This window comes from Saccopteryx bilineata, chromosome 10, assembly GCF_036850765.1.
Source record: "Saccopteryx bilineata isolate mSacBil1 chromosome 10, mSacBil1_pri_phased_curated, whole genome shotgun sequence".
Taxonomy (NCBI): Eukaryota; Metazoa; Chordata; class Mammalia; order Chiroptera; family Emballonuridae; genus Saccopteryx; species Saccopteryx bilineata.
The window spans coordinates 50572676-50587100 of NC_089499.1; the positions used below are offsets into that span (position 1 = coordinate 50572676).

The 14425-nt window shown below is 39.9% G+C and overlaps 1 protein-coding gene across 2 annotated transcripts in view; it reads right to left on the reverse strand.

Moving 5' to 3' along the window:
* Positions 1 to 12094: 12094 nt before the first annotated feature.
* Positions 12095 to 14425, reverse strand: part of IRAK2 (interleukin 1 receptor associated kinase 2) — an 89556-nt gene continuing 87225 nt past the window's right edge. For both annotated transcript variants that reach the window (XM_066246053.1, XM_066246051.1), the window contains one exon: positions 12095 to 13420. In XM_066246053.1, coding sequence (XP_066102150.1) covers positions 13314 to 13420 — 107 coding nt within the window. In that variant the 3' untranslated portion in view covers positions 12095 to 13313. The remainder of the gene's footprint in view (positions 13421 to 14425) is intronic.

Here is a 14425-nt window from a genome sequence, read left to right on the forward strand (position 1 = left end):
CAAAAATAATAAAGTGATCCAAAAGTACTGTTGAGAAAGAATGGCCAAGAAAGACATGAAAAAACACAAAATCCAAAACAGTGTGAATGAAATACCCTGTGTAAAGCAAAAAATAATAAAAGAGAGAGGAGTGGAACCTCAACATTTTTTTACATGCCTAAGAATAACCATTGCATATTTGTGTGTTTCTAAAAGCTTTACTGAGATACAATTTACATACCATCATCTATATATAGCTCAATGGTTTTTAACATACAAAATATTTTTTAGTATATAATTATATTTTTTAGTACATTTAGAGCTGTACAATCATCACCATAACCATAATTTAATTTTAGAACATTTCATCACCCCCACGTCTGGTGACCATTACCACTTCCCTCTTCAACCCCCCTCACCCTTTCCTTGTTTCTATCTCAATTGATTTGCCTATTCTGAACATTTCATAAAAATGGAATCATACATTTTACTTAGCAAAATCATTTCAAGGTTTATCCATGCTGTAGCATATATCAGTATTTCATTCTTTTTAATGGATGTTTAATTAAAATAAATTTAATGAATAATATTCTAATGTAAGGATATAGTACATTGTTTATCCAGTCATCTGTTGGACATTTGGGTGGTCTCCATATTCTGAATATTGCTGTGAACACTGGTGCATGCACAAGATTTTTGTATGAACTTATGTTTACACTTCTCTTAGGTATTTACTTGTGGAATTGCTGGGTCATATAGAACTATGTTTGACCTCCTGCAGCTGAGGATGTGGGGAAAAGCAGCTCCCCATTTTATAATTCCACCACCAAAGCATAAGGGTTCCAATTTCTTTTCTTATTTATTTATTTATTTATTTATTTAGTGGCAGAGATAGAGAGAGGGACAGACAGACAGAGAGAGAGAGATGAGAAACATCAACTCTTCATTGCAGTTCCTTAGTTGTTCATGGATTGATTTCTCATATGTGCCTTGACCGGGGGACTACAGCAGACCGAGTGACCCCCTTGCTCGAACCAGTGACCTTGGGCTCAAGCTGGTGAGCCTTGCTCAAAACAGATGAGCCCACACTCAAGCTGGCGACCTCGGGGTCTTGAACCTGGGTCCTCCACATCCCAGTCCCACGCTCTATCCACTGCGCCACTGCCTGGTCAGGCATGAGGGTTCCAATTTCTCCTCATCCTTATCTACACTTTTTATGTTGTGCGTGTTTTGTTTTCTTTTTTTTAATTTTAGTTATTCTAGCAGGTGTGAAGTGGCATCCCATTGTGCTTTTGATTTACATTTTCCTAATGCCTAATGCTTACCTTGGTTCAGTCCTCAATTCAAATGGAGACTGCAGCCAAGAAATCAAGAGAAGGCTGAGTCTCAGAAGGGCAGCAATGGAAGAATCAGGAAAGATCACCAAGAGCTTAGATGTGTCATTAGTGACTGAGGCTAAGATCAAGACCCTGGTATTCCCAATTAGTGTGTATGAATGCAAAAGTTGGATAGTAAAGAAGGATAGAAAGTAAGAACAAAGGATTTGTTTGTAGTGTTGGAGGAAAGCTCTACGAATACCCTGGACCACCAGAAAAATGAACAAGTGGGTCCAAGAGCAAATTAAGACTGAAACATTGCTGAAGGCAAAAATGACAAAACTGAAGCTGTCCTACTTCAGGCGCATCATAAGAAGGCAGGACTCCTTAGAAAAGACAATAATGTGGGGAAAATAGGAGGCAGCAGAAAAAGAGAAAGACCAAATACGAGATGGGTTGGCTTCATAAAAGAAGACAGAGAGACATGAGTCTACAGCAGCCAAGCGGGCTGTTGAGGACAGGACATTCTGAGTAGCATTTATTTGTAGAGTTGCCAGTAGTCAGAGCCAGCTCAACAGCACATAACACACACATTGACTAATCAAGTTGAGCAACAAGATACATTTTTTTTATCATCTCTGGAACTAGTAAAGTAGTAACAGTGGTTGCCTCGTTTATTAAGGGAGAAGAAATAAGAGACTAAGTTCCAGGTGGTTAAAAGACTTCTTTTCTACCATATAAACTTTTGTACTGTTTGGACTTTTTGGTCACGTGTATCTTACTGACTTATTAAAATGTCAGGCAGTCCAAACCTCTGGGGATTCATGGAAAGGTACTGTGGTGCCCATGAACCCTTGGAATTAATATACATAGCTGTATATGTATTTACAACTTGCTGAAAGAGGAAGGACCATAGCTTTCATTAGATTCTCAATGACTCTCCCCAGAAATATATATATAAAAAACCCTAGTCCAGAAATGCAAATGTGCCTGACTGGGTGGTGGCGCAGTGGATAGAGCGTTGGACTGGGATGCGGAAGACCCAGGCTCGAGACCCCAAGGTCGCCAGCTTGAGCAAGGGCTCATCTGGTTTGAGCAAAAGCTCACCAGCTTGAGCCCAAGGTCGCTGGCTCAAGCAAGGGGTTACTCGGTCTGCTAAAGGCCCGCAGTCAAGGCACGTATGAGAAAGCAATCAATGAACAATTAAGGTGTTGCAATGCTCAACGAAAAACTAATGATTGATGTTTCTCATCTCTCCGTTCCTGTCTGTCTGTCCCTGTCTATCCCTCTCTCTGACTCTCTGTCTCTGTTAAAAAAAACCCAAAAAAACAGAAATGCAAATGTATCTGGACAGTCACTACCCGATTAGCACCTGCCTTTTATTGCTCAAAGAGCGCTGGAAATACCCTGCTCATAATTGTAAGGTGTTGTCTGACCTGCGGTGACACAGTGGGCAAAGCATCGAGCTGGAACACTGAGGTTGCCAGTTCGAAACCCTGGGCTTGCCTGGTCAAGGCACATATGGGAGTTGATGCTTCCTGCTCCTTTTCCCTTCTCTCTCTCTCTAAAAATGAATAAATAAAATCTAAAAAAAAATGAAAATAAAATAATTGTAAGGTTTCCCACATGCCAGGTCATGCTTGGGACACATGACACACTATTTCAATTCTCACAGCCACCAGAGCTTAAGACGGTGTAAGTACAGATCACTGCCCACTGGGCTGGAGTCCACCTAGCTTTGTTACATATCAGTACAAAGCTAACCTTGCTGGGGGGGGTTGCTGAATGCTTACACTGGACACTTGCTTAGACAATAAACCTATGAAACAGGTACTTCATTTTAATTTTTAAAATTTTATTTATTGATTTCAGAAAGAGAACAAAGGGGAGAGAAGACAGACCATCAATCTGTTCCTGTAGGTGCCCTGACCAGGGATCAAACCTGCAACCTTTGCATAGCAGGATGATACTATAACCAACCAAGCTATCAGGCCAGGGCATGAAACAGGTACTTTTTTTTTTTTTTTTTTTTAATAAATTTTTATTAATGGTAATGGGATAACATTAATAAATCAGGGTACATATATTCAAAGAAAACATGTCTAGGTTATTTTGTCATCAAATTATGTTGCAAACCCCTCGCCCAAAGTCAGATTGCCCTCCGTCACCCTCTATCTAGTTCTCTGTGCCCCTCCCCCTCCCCCTAACTCTCTCCCTCCCTCCCTCCCATGTCCTCCCTCCCCCCCCACCCTTGGTAACCACCACACTCTTGTCCATGTCTCTTAGTCTCATTTTTATGTTCCACCAATGTATGGAATCATGTAGTTCTTGTTTTTTTCTGATTTACTTATTTCACTCCTTATAATGTTATCAAGATCCCACCATTTTGCTGTAAATGATCTGATGTCATCATTTCTTATGGCTGAGTAGTATTCCATAGTGTATATGTGCCACATCTTCTTTATCCAGTCTTCTATTGAAGGGCTTTTTGGTTGTTTCCATGTCTTGGCCACTGTGAACAGTGCTGCAATGAACATGGGGCTACATGTGTCTTCATGTATCAATGTTTCTGAGGTTTTGGGGTATATACCCAGTAGAGGGATTGCTGGGTCATAAGGTAGTTCTATTTGCAGTTTTTTGAGGAACCACCATACTTTCCTCCATAATGGTTGTACTACTTTACAGTCCCACCAACAGTGAATGAGGGTTCCTTTTTCTCCACAGCCTCTCCAACATTTGCTATTACCCGTCTTGTTGATAATAGCTAATCTAACAGGAGTGAGGTGGTATCTCATTGTAGTTTTGATTTGCATTTCTCTAATAACTAATGAAGCTGAGCATCTTTTCATAAATCTGTTGGCCATTTGTATCTCTTCCTGGGAGAAGTGTCTGTTCATGTCCTCTTCCCATTTTTTAATTGGATTGTTTGTTTGTTTGTTGTTGAGTTTTATGAGTTCTTTGTAAATTTTGGATATTAGGCCCTTATCTGAGCTGTTGTTTGAAAATATCAGTTCCCATATAGTTGGCTGTCTGTTTATTTTGATATCAGTTTCTCTTGCTGAGCAAAAACTTTTAATTCTGATGTAGTCCCATTCATTTATCTTTGCCTTCACTTCTCTTGCCATTGGAGTCAAGTTCATAAAATGTTCTTTAAAACCCAGGTCCATGATTTTAGTACCTATGTCTTCTTCTATGTACTTTATTGTTTCAGGTCTTATATTTAGGTCTTTGATCTATTTTGAATTAATTTTAGTACACGGGGACAGGCTGTAGTCGAGTTTCATTCTTTTGCATGTGGCTTTCCAGTTTTCCCAACACCATTTGTTGAAAAGGCTTTCTTTTCTCCATTGTGTGTTGTTGGCCCCTTTATCAAAGATTATTTGACCATATATATGTGGTTTTATTTCTGGGCTTTCTATTCTGTTCCATTGGTCTGAGTGTCTATTTTTCTGCCAATACCATGCTGTTTTGATTATCGTGGCCCTATAATATAGTTTAAAGTCAGATATTGTAATGCCCTCAGCTTCATTCTTTTTCCTTAGGATTGTTTTGGCTATTCGGGGTTTTTTATAGTTCCATATAAATCTGATGATTTTTTGTTCCATTTCTTTAAAAAATCTCATAGGGATTTTGATGGGAATTGCATTAAATTTGTATATTGCTTTGGGTAATATGGCCATTTTGATTATATTTATTCTTCCTATCCAAGAACAAGGAATATTTTTCCATCTCATTGTATCTTTTTCGATTTCCCTTAACAATGCTTTGTAATTTTCATTATATAGGTCCTTTACGTTCTTTGTTATGTTTATTCCTAGGTATTTTATTTTTTTTGTTGCAATCGTGAAGGGGATTATTTTTTTGAGTTCGTTTTCTAATATTTCATTGTTGGCATATAGAAAGGCTATGGACTTTTGTATGTTAATTTTGTATCCTGCGACCTTACTGTATTGGTTTATTGTTTCTAATAATCTTTTTGTGGAGTCCTTCGGATTTTCGATGTATAGGATCATATCATCAGCAAAAAGTGATAGCTTTACTTCTTCTTTTCCGATATGGATGCCTTTTATTTCTTTGTCTTGTCTGATTGCTCTGGCCAGAACTTCTAGCACCACGTTGAATAAGAGTGGAGAGAGTGGACAACCCTGTCTTGTTCCTGATTTAAGGTAGAAAGTCCTCAGTTTTATGCCGTTTAATAGGATGTTGGCTGATGGTTTATCATATATGGCCTTTATCATGTTGAGATATTTTCCTTCTATACCCATTTTGTTGAGAGTCTTAAACATAAAATTGTGTTGTATTTTATCAAAAGCCTTTTCTGCATCTATTGATAAGATCATGTGGTTTTTGTTCTTTGTTTTGTTGATATGGTGTATTACGTTAACCGTTTTGCGTATGTTGAACCATCCTTGAGATTCTGGGATGAATCCCACTTGATCATGATGTATTATTTTTTAAATATGTTGTTGTATTCAGTTTGCCAGTATTTTGTTTAGTATTTTAGCATCTGTATTCATTAGAGATATTGGTCTGTAGTTTTCTTTCTTTGTGCCATCCTTGCCTGGTTTTGGTATGAGGGTTATGTTGGCCTCATAAAATGTGTTTGGAAGTATTGCTTCTTCTTCAATTTTTTGGAAGACTTTGAGTAGAATAGGAACCAAGTCTTCTTTGAATGTTTGATAGAATTCACTAGTATAACCGTCTGGGCCTGGACTTTTATTTTTGGGGAGATTTTTAATAGTTTTTTCTATTTCCTCCCTGCTGATTGGTCTGTTTAGGCTTTCTGCTTCTTCATGACTCAGTCTAGGAAGGTTGTATTGTTCTAGGAATTTATCCATTTCTTCTAGATTGTTGTATTTGGTGGCATATAATTTTTCATAGTATTCTACAATAATTCTTTGTATATCTATGATGTCTGTGGTGATCTCTCCTCTTTCATTTTGGATTTTATTTATTTGAGTCCTGTGTCTTTTTTCCTTGGTGAGTCTTGCCAAGGGTTTGTCAATTTTGTTGATCTTTTCAAAGAACCAGCTCCTTGTTTTATTTATTTTTTCTATAGTTTTTCTGTTCTCTATTTCATTTATTTCTGCTCTGATTTTTATTATCTCCTTTCTTCGGCTGGTTTTGTGTTGTCTTTGTTCTTCTTTTTCTAGTTCCTTAAGGTGTGAAGTTAAGTGGTTTACTTCGGCTCTCTCTTGTTTGTTCATATAGGCCTGAAGCGATATGAACTTTCCTCTTATTACTGCTTTTGCTGCATCCCAGAGATTCTGATATGTCGTATTTTCATTTTCATTTGTCTGTATATATCTTTTGATTTCTGCGCTTATTTCTTCTTTGACCCATTCATTTTTTAGAAGTATGTTGTTTACTTTCCACATTTTTGTGGGTTTTTCCCCCTCTTTTTTGCAGTTGAATTCTAGTTTCAAGGCTTTATGATCAGAAAATATGCTTGGTACAATTTCAATTTTTCTAAATTTGCTGATATTGTCTTTGTGGCCCAACATATGGTCAATTCTTGAGAATGTTCCATGTACACTAGAGAAAAATGTATACTCTGTCGCTTTGGGATGAAGTGTCCTGTAGATGTCTATCATATCCAGGTGTTCTAGTATTTCGTTTAAGGCCACTATATCTTTATTGATTCTCTGTTTGGATGACCGATCTAGAGCCGTCAGCAGTGTATTGAGGTCTCCAAGTATGATTGTATTTTTGTTAGTTTTTGTTTTAAGGTCAATAAGTAGCTGTCTTATATATTTTGGTGCTCCTTGGTTTGGTGCATATATGTTAAGGATTGTTATGTCTTCTTGATTCAACTTCCCCTTAATCATTATGAAATGACCATTTTTGTCTCTGAGTACTTTTTCTGTCTTGTAGTCAGCATTATTAGATATGAGTATTGCTACGCCTGCTTTTTTTTTGGGTGTTGTTTGCTTGGAGTATTGTTTTCCAGCCTTTCACTTTGAATTTGTTTTTATCCTTGTTGCTTAGATGTGTTTCTTGTAGGCAGCATATAGTTGGATTTTCTTTTTTAATCCATTCTGCTACTCTGTGTCTTTTTATTGGTAAGTTTAATCCATTTACATTTAGTGTAATTATTGACACTTGTGGGTTCCCTACTGCCATTTTATAAATTGCTTTCTGTTAGTTTTGTATCTAGTTTGATTCTTCTCTTTTGTTTTTCTATCATTTGTTTTTGTTTGTTTGTGTTCCATACTTCTTTCCTCTGTTGCTACCTTTTTTAAGTCAAGTGTTTTTGTGGTGGTTTTTTTAAGGGTGGTTACCATTAAGTAATGAAAAGGGTACCTACCATATTCATTGTAGTACCCTATCTTATAAGTATTTCTGCACTTCATCATCCTTTGCTACTGTTAATCTCCATCCTCTCCCCCCTTTTTTTTCCTTTGTTGTCACAGTTTAAGTTTGGTTTTATTGTGTTCTTGGTGGAGCTGTTACTTGTGGTGTTGTTTTCTTTTGTTCTTTGAATCTGGTTGGAAAACCCCCTTTAGTATTTCCTGGAGTGGGGGCTTTCTGTTGATAAATTCTCTCATCTTTTCTGTATTTGTGAATGTTTTTATATCTCCTTCATACTTGAAGGATAGCTTTGATGGGTATAGTATTCTTGGCTGAAAGTTCCTCTCTTTCAGGGCTTTAAATATTGGGGTCCACTCTCTTCTAGCTTGTAGAGTTTCTGCTGAGAAATCTGATGATAATCTAATAGGCCTTCCTTTATATGTTGTACTCTTCTTTTCCCTGGCTGCCTTGAGAATTTTTTCTTTGTCATTGGTTTGTGTCATCTTTATTATGATGTGCCTTGGAGTGGGTTTGTTGGGGTTAAGAAAACTTGGTGTTCTGTTTGCTTCTTGAATTTGAGGCTTTAGTTCCTTCCACAGGCTTGGGAAGTTCTCGTCTATTATTTGTTTGAGTATATTCTCCATTCCATTTTCTTTCTCTTCTCCCTCTGATATACCTATTATTCTTATGTTATTCTTTCTGATGGAGTCAGACAATTCCTGTAGGGCTTTCTCGTTTTTTATTATTTTTGAGTCTCTTTCTTCTTCTCTCTGTTGTGCCTCAAGTTGTTTGTCTTCTATTTCACTAATCCTATCTTCAATCTGGGCTGTTCTGTTAGCTAAGCTTGTTACCTCGTTTTTCAGCTCGTGAATTGAGTTTTTCATTTCTGTTTGATTTGTTTTTATAGTTTCAATTTCCTTGGTAATATATTCTTTGTGTTCATTGAGTTGTTTTCTGATCTCCCTATATTGCCTTTCTGTGTTTTCTTGTATATCTCTGAGTATTTTTAAGATTTCTATTTTAAATTCTCTGTCATTTAGCTCCAAGGCTTCCAATATGTTAAGTCTTTTCTCCATAGATTTTTCCACATCTATTTGTGTTACCTCTCTTTCTTTTGTATCCATAATATTCGATTTCCTCTTTCTTATCGGCATCTGAGGGTGGTCTTATTGATAGCACTAATTAGAATTAATAAAGAGTAAAAAGTAAAAAAAAAAAAAAAAAAAAAAGGGTAAAACACCCCACAAAAAAAAACAGTAATAATTTATTATTTCCCCCTTTTTTTCTCTCTTCTCTTTCCCTCCTCTCCCCTCCTCAGGGAAATATCGTGCCTATAATGGAGGGCCTGATTTGGGGTGAAGAGTTCAAGGGGCAAAAAAAAAGGGAGTAGGGACCTACTAAATGCAAAAAAAAAAAAAAAAAAAGGGAAGAAAATCTTAGACAAGCATAAGATGATTTGCTTGTAAGTGATGGTCAACTAAGAGATATAATGAGAGGGATAAGAGGGAACCAGAAAAAAGGACCAAAAAAGAATAATAAAGAAGAAAAAATAAAAATAATAAGTAAAAATCAGTTGTATTAAGTGGAGCGAAGACTAAATACAATGGAGACCTTGGGTTGGGAAGACCCAAAATGCCACAAAAATAAACAAACAAGAAAAAAAAATAAAAACAAAAGCAAAAAAGAGAAATAAAGCCAAAAAAAGCCTTGAGTCCCAAATTAACTAATTTGTTCGTGATTGAGGATTATATGGGAGGAAAGTAAAATGAGAAAAGAAAAAACGAATAGAAAGGAAAAAATAAGAAAAAGAGAAAAACGAAGGAAGAAATAAAATAGGAAGAGAAAAAAAGAAAATAAAGCAAGACAAAAAAAAAAACAAAAGAGGAGAGAGTGAGAGTTAAGTGTTTTGGAGTATAACCTTAAAGGAGGGTGAGGATGAAGAAGAAAAATAAAATGCAACACTCATGAGTAGTGTAGTTCAAGAAAGGGGAAGTATAAGTTGGGCAGAGAATAGAAGGACCGAGGTGGAGGAAATAAAGGCAAAAAGATAGAAGAAACAAACAACAACAACAACAAAAAAAAATTAGTGGATCAAGTTGTAAAGTCTGTGGGTTTTTCTTGATTTTGAGAGGTTAACTTCTTCCTTTTTCTTTTCTCTCCCTCTTCCTGGTCAGTGACTCTGTACCCCAGGCTCTGCCCCTGTGTCACTCTTAGGTAGGGATTTGCAGTTGATTGGATTCTATGGCAATGTCATATAATTGGCTTTAGTCTTGCTGGAAGTAAAGGCTTGTTGGCGTTTGCAAGGTTCAACGATGAGAGAGTTTGCTTTCCTGGATTCTCTCTCCTAGTCCCCCCTTTCTGAATTAGCAGCCTGGTGATCCAGCTATAAGGCTGCAACTGCTTCTGCCTGGGGAGTAAGAGGCTCAAAGAGCTGGGAAATCCCCACTCTATCCCCACTCAGTGCAAGGCTTTGGGAAAGGCTCTGACAGTCAGGGCCTCCAGTGTAATCAGGCGGGGGTGGGAGTCAATTGTTGTCAAGGTGACTGATCAGCGCCTATCATTTAGTTGGACCTCTCAACCCAGGCTTTCCACACTTTGTAGCCTGTTTTTGCAGGGAAGAAGAGGCACTAGTCTCTGCTTACGACTAGTGTAGTATAGACCTTATTATCTGCCAAGTCCTTCTTGTTAGCATTTATCCCTGAATATGGAGGCTCTATCAATCAGAAGTTGCCCCCGCCCCTTTAGCGAGAGGCACTAAAAAATATCACGCCTCTTGTCTTGGATCGCTGAACTGAGAGAGATCTTATCAATTAGAACCGAGGGTGCGCAGATTTCATGGGTTAAGCTAATTTCAGTGATTGGGTCGCAGCTGTGCTTCCGAAGGTATTTTAGGCTGCCTGCGCGCACCCCTCCCCCAATGCTTGATTGTTAGCTTGAATGGCTGGGTGAGGTGCCCCGCCCACGGAGAGAATCTCCCAAGCCTCTCCCGCTCGCCCCGCTGCTGGCAGCTGGACCGCACCAGGCGCAGGATAATGGAGCCCCCTGGGTGTGCGGGCCAGCAGGGCGCCCTGGGCGCGTGGAATGCCCAAGGCACGCACGCGAATGGGGCGCTCCGGGCACTGGTGGCCGGCGATCCCCACTCGCAGTGTGCGGGCCGCTGGGAACGTCAGCGGTGCTCAACCGGACCGGGCGCGCGCGGTTGCTCGCGGCGGCTCGCGGCGGCGGTTCGCGGTTCCCAAGTATATGGGCTGACTCACCACAGGCGCACTTCCTTGCGGTTTGAAAGAACGTCCCTGTGGTAGCTTCCTCCACACCCTCGTCTCTCAGATTCAAGTGATAACAGTCCTTTCGCTTTCAGTTTGTGTGGAACTCCGGAATGCTCCGAGGATAAATTTTTCTGTTTCTAGTTGATAAATTTGTTGTGATTTAGGGGAGAGCTGTCGGACGCGCTGCTCACAGCGCCATTTCCGTGACGTCACTCTGAAACAGGTACTTTTTATTATCCTCAGTGTATACATGAAGAAATAGGCTCAGAGCCTGACCTGTGGTGGCACAGTGGATAATGCATCGACCTGGAAATGCTGAGGTCGCCGGTTCGAAACCCTGGGCTTGCCTGGTCAAGGCACATATGGGAGTTGATGCTTCCAGCTCCTCCCGCCTTCTCTCTCTCTCTCCCTCTCTCTCTCCTCTTTAAAAATGAATAAAGAAAAAAAGAAAAAAAAATTTAAAAAAAAAAAAAGAAATAGGCTCAGAGTAACTCCCTAACTTGGCCCAAGATCAGCTATTAACTGCCAGTGCCCAATCTCTTAGCCACCCCACAATACCCCACTGCATGGATGCAGAGCAACTTCTTCAAACAAATTCATTTGGACACAAAACTAATTACAAGATATCTGTTGACTTTATCAATGTATTTTTATTTTACAAAAACAGAAAGGAAAAAAATCACTATAGTAGGATTATTTAAAATAGGACATACTGAATATCAAAGAGCATTTGTTTCACAAAAAAGATTCTTTCTTGACCTTCTGGCTAAGAGCAAGTGTTTTACAAAAAGATCTGCAACAGGACTTTTCAGAAGTATACCAACTGCATAAACATTGGGTACATAGCATGACCAGGCGGTGGTGCAGTGGATAGAGCATCGAACTGGGATGCGGAAGACCCAGGTTCAAGACCCCAAGGTTGCCAGTTTGAGCACAGGCTCATCTGGTATGAGCAAAAGCTCACCAGCTTGAGCCCAAGGTCGCTGGCTCGAGTAAGGGGTTACTCGGTCTGCTGAAGGCCCGTGGTAAAGGCACATAAGAGAAAGCAATCAATGAACAACTAAGGTGTTGCAACCCGGAACAAAAAACTAATGATTGATGCTTCTCATCTCTCTCCGTTCCTGTCTGTCTGTCCCTGTCTATCCCTCTCTCTGTCTGTCCCTGTCTATCCCTCTCTCTGACTCTCTCTCTCTCTTTCTCTGTAACCCCCCCCAAAAAAAAAATTGGGTACAGAGCAGATACGATGTTTAATGGCTCTTTATTTATTTATTTTATAAAACAGGACAAGTGCATTTTCAAAGTACAGTACTTTTGTAGCCATGTCTCACCTGTTCTTCCCAACAGCCCAGGGAGAGACAATGAACAAGTGCTACTAACAAGGATACTGAGGTTCCAGAAATTACATGATTGACTTAATTAGCAGCAGAATCATATATGAAACCAGTTCTCCTGATTCTTCATCCAGCCATAAATAATACATATTCTCAAAATAAAAGCTTTATTAAAAATACTAGCATTAGTGGAATGGGAGGATAAAGGTGTAAGGGACATTAAATAACTATGGGGTTTGAGAGTTCCAACAGAGAAAGCAGAAAACCTACAGAGCCCTTTGCCAGGTGTCTGGCACATGTAAAACTTGAGACATTGAGAAGTCTTAAGTCAAGAACTTCACTGGGGACAAAAGTTGAAAATCTTGTCATGGCCTGACCTGTGGTGGCGTAGTGGATAAAGCGTCGACCTGGAAATGCTGAGGTCGCCGGTTCGAAACCCTGGGCTTGCCTGGTCAAGGCACATATGGGAGTTGATGATGTTCCTGCTCCTCCCTCCCTTCTCCCTCTGTCTCCTCTCTCTCTTTCCCTCTCTCTCTCCTTTCTAAAATGAATAAGTAAATAAAAAATAAAAATAAAAAGAATCTAGAAGAACAGGTGTTTAGTAAATGGAAGTTTGCCTTACCCAATAGATAGGTCAAAAGAGATTATCAAAAAAAAAAAAAAAAAAAATCTTGTCATGGAAGTTTGTAGGTGGTTGCTGGCAAATACGATCCAGAGATCTTAACTTTGAAAAAGTGTCACCAGCATTCAAAGTACTCTGTCAGTTTTTGAGCGGTGAGAACAGGGTAACATATTCTGCTGGGGTGGTTAACGTCACACCCTCCCTGGAACTACGAAATTGCCCACATCCTGGGCCCCGCGTACCAGGGTTTCTGCTTCAGTCTTTTCATAACCAGTTCTGACTAACAAATCCCAGAATGGAGGAGGACTTCCTGGACACTGCTGCCTCTAAAAGCCGAGGTCCCTTCTCCCTTCACTTTCTCCAGAAATTGGAAGTTTATCTTCCCCCAGGGAAGCTGATGTTTGGTTTGTGTTTACTGGGAGATCTTAGATTCTGCCTCAGACCTTTTTCTTGATTTGACAGTCATCTTTCCAATTGAGGACAAGGATCCTCAGTTCTCTTCCACTCATCAAGGGCCAAAAAGCTCAATGCTGTCCAGTTTCTCCTCTTTGTAGAGCAGGATATTCTCCATCAGTTTCCTTTTAGCCTCATTGATCTCAATTTTCCAGGAATTCTCTGTAGTTGATGTTCAATAGAAAGTTAAATAAAGAAAAAGCCAGTTGAACAAAAAGGAATTTAGAAATAGGTACTATTGTTGTAATTCTCAGAAAGTCAGACTTGGTCACAGTTTCTCACTTAAATCAGGTTTCTGAATCAGGCCCTGAATGTTAATGGGCATTCTCACCATTTCTGCCTTTACAGGGCTGCCACCGGGCTCCACTTCTCAGAGAAGAGGAGCTCCCATGCTCCTCATGAAAGGAAGTGTGGGGATGAAGTGAGCACTTACACACTCTCCCTTCTTCCTCTCTCCCACAAGGGAGGAGCAATAGGAATGCTCAGAGCCCGGGACATTCACTGAGCCAGAATTACTGGGGACAAATCACTGAAGAGGCCTTCCAAATTTTTATTTCAGAAGGAAACCTCAGATATTGGATAGAAGGTATCATTAAAAGCAGTTAGCAAGGCCTGACCAGGTGGTGGCACAGTGGATAGAGTGTCAGACTGGAATGCAGAGGACTGGGATGCAGGTTCTAAACCTCGAGGTCACTGGCTTGAGCATGGGCTTATCCGGCTTGAGCACGGGCTCATCCAGTTTCAGCGCAGGGTCTCTGGCTTGAGTGTGGGATCATAGACATGACCCTATCATCACCGGCTTGAGCCCAAAGGTCACTAGCTTGAAGCCCAAGGTCGCTGGCTTGAACAAGGGGTCACTCGCTCTGCTGTAGCCCCCGGTCAAGGCACATATGAGAAAGCAATCAACAAACAACTAAGAAACTGCAAAGAACTGATGCTTCTCATCTCTCTCCCTTCCTGTCTGTCCTTATCTGTCCCTCTCTCTGTCTTTGTCACACACACACACACACACACACACACACACACACACGCAGTTGGTAAGGATGGGTTCACGTTATGAAGTAGAGCAGGATATTCTCCATCAGTTTCTCCAAGTAAGGATGGAGAAGCAGGCAGGGACAAATCACACAGGGCCTTGCTGATCTTGAAGAGCTTTGACTTGGTCCC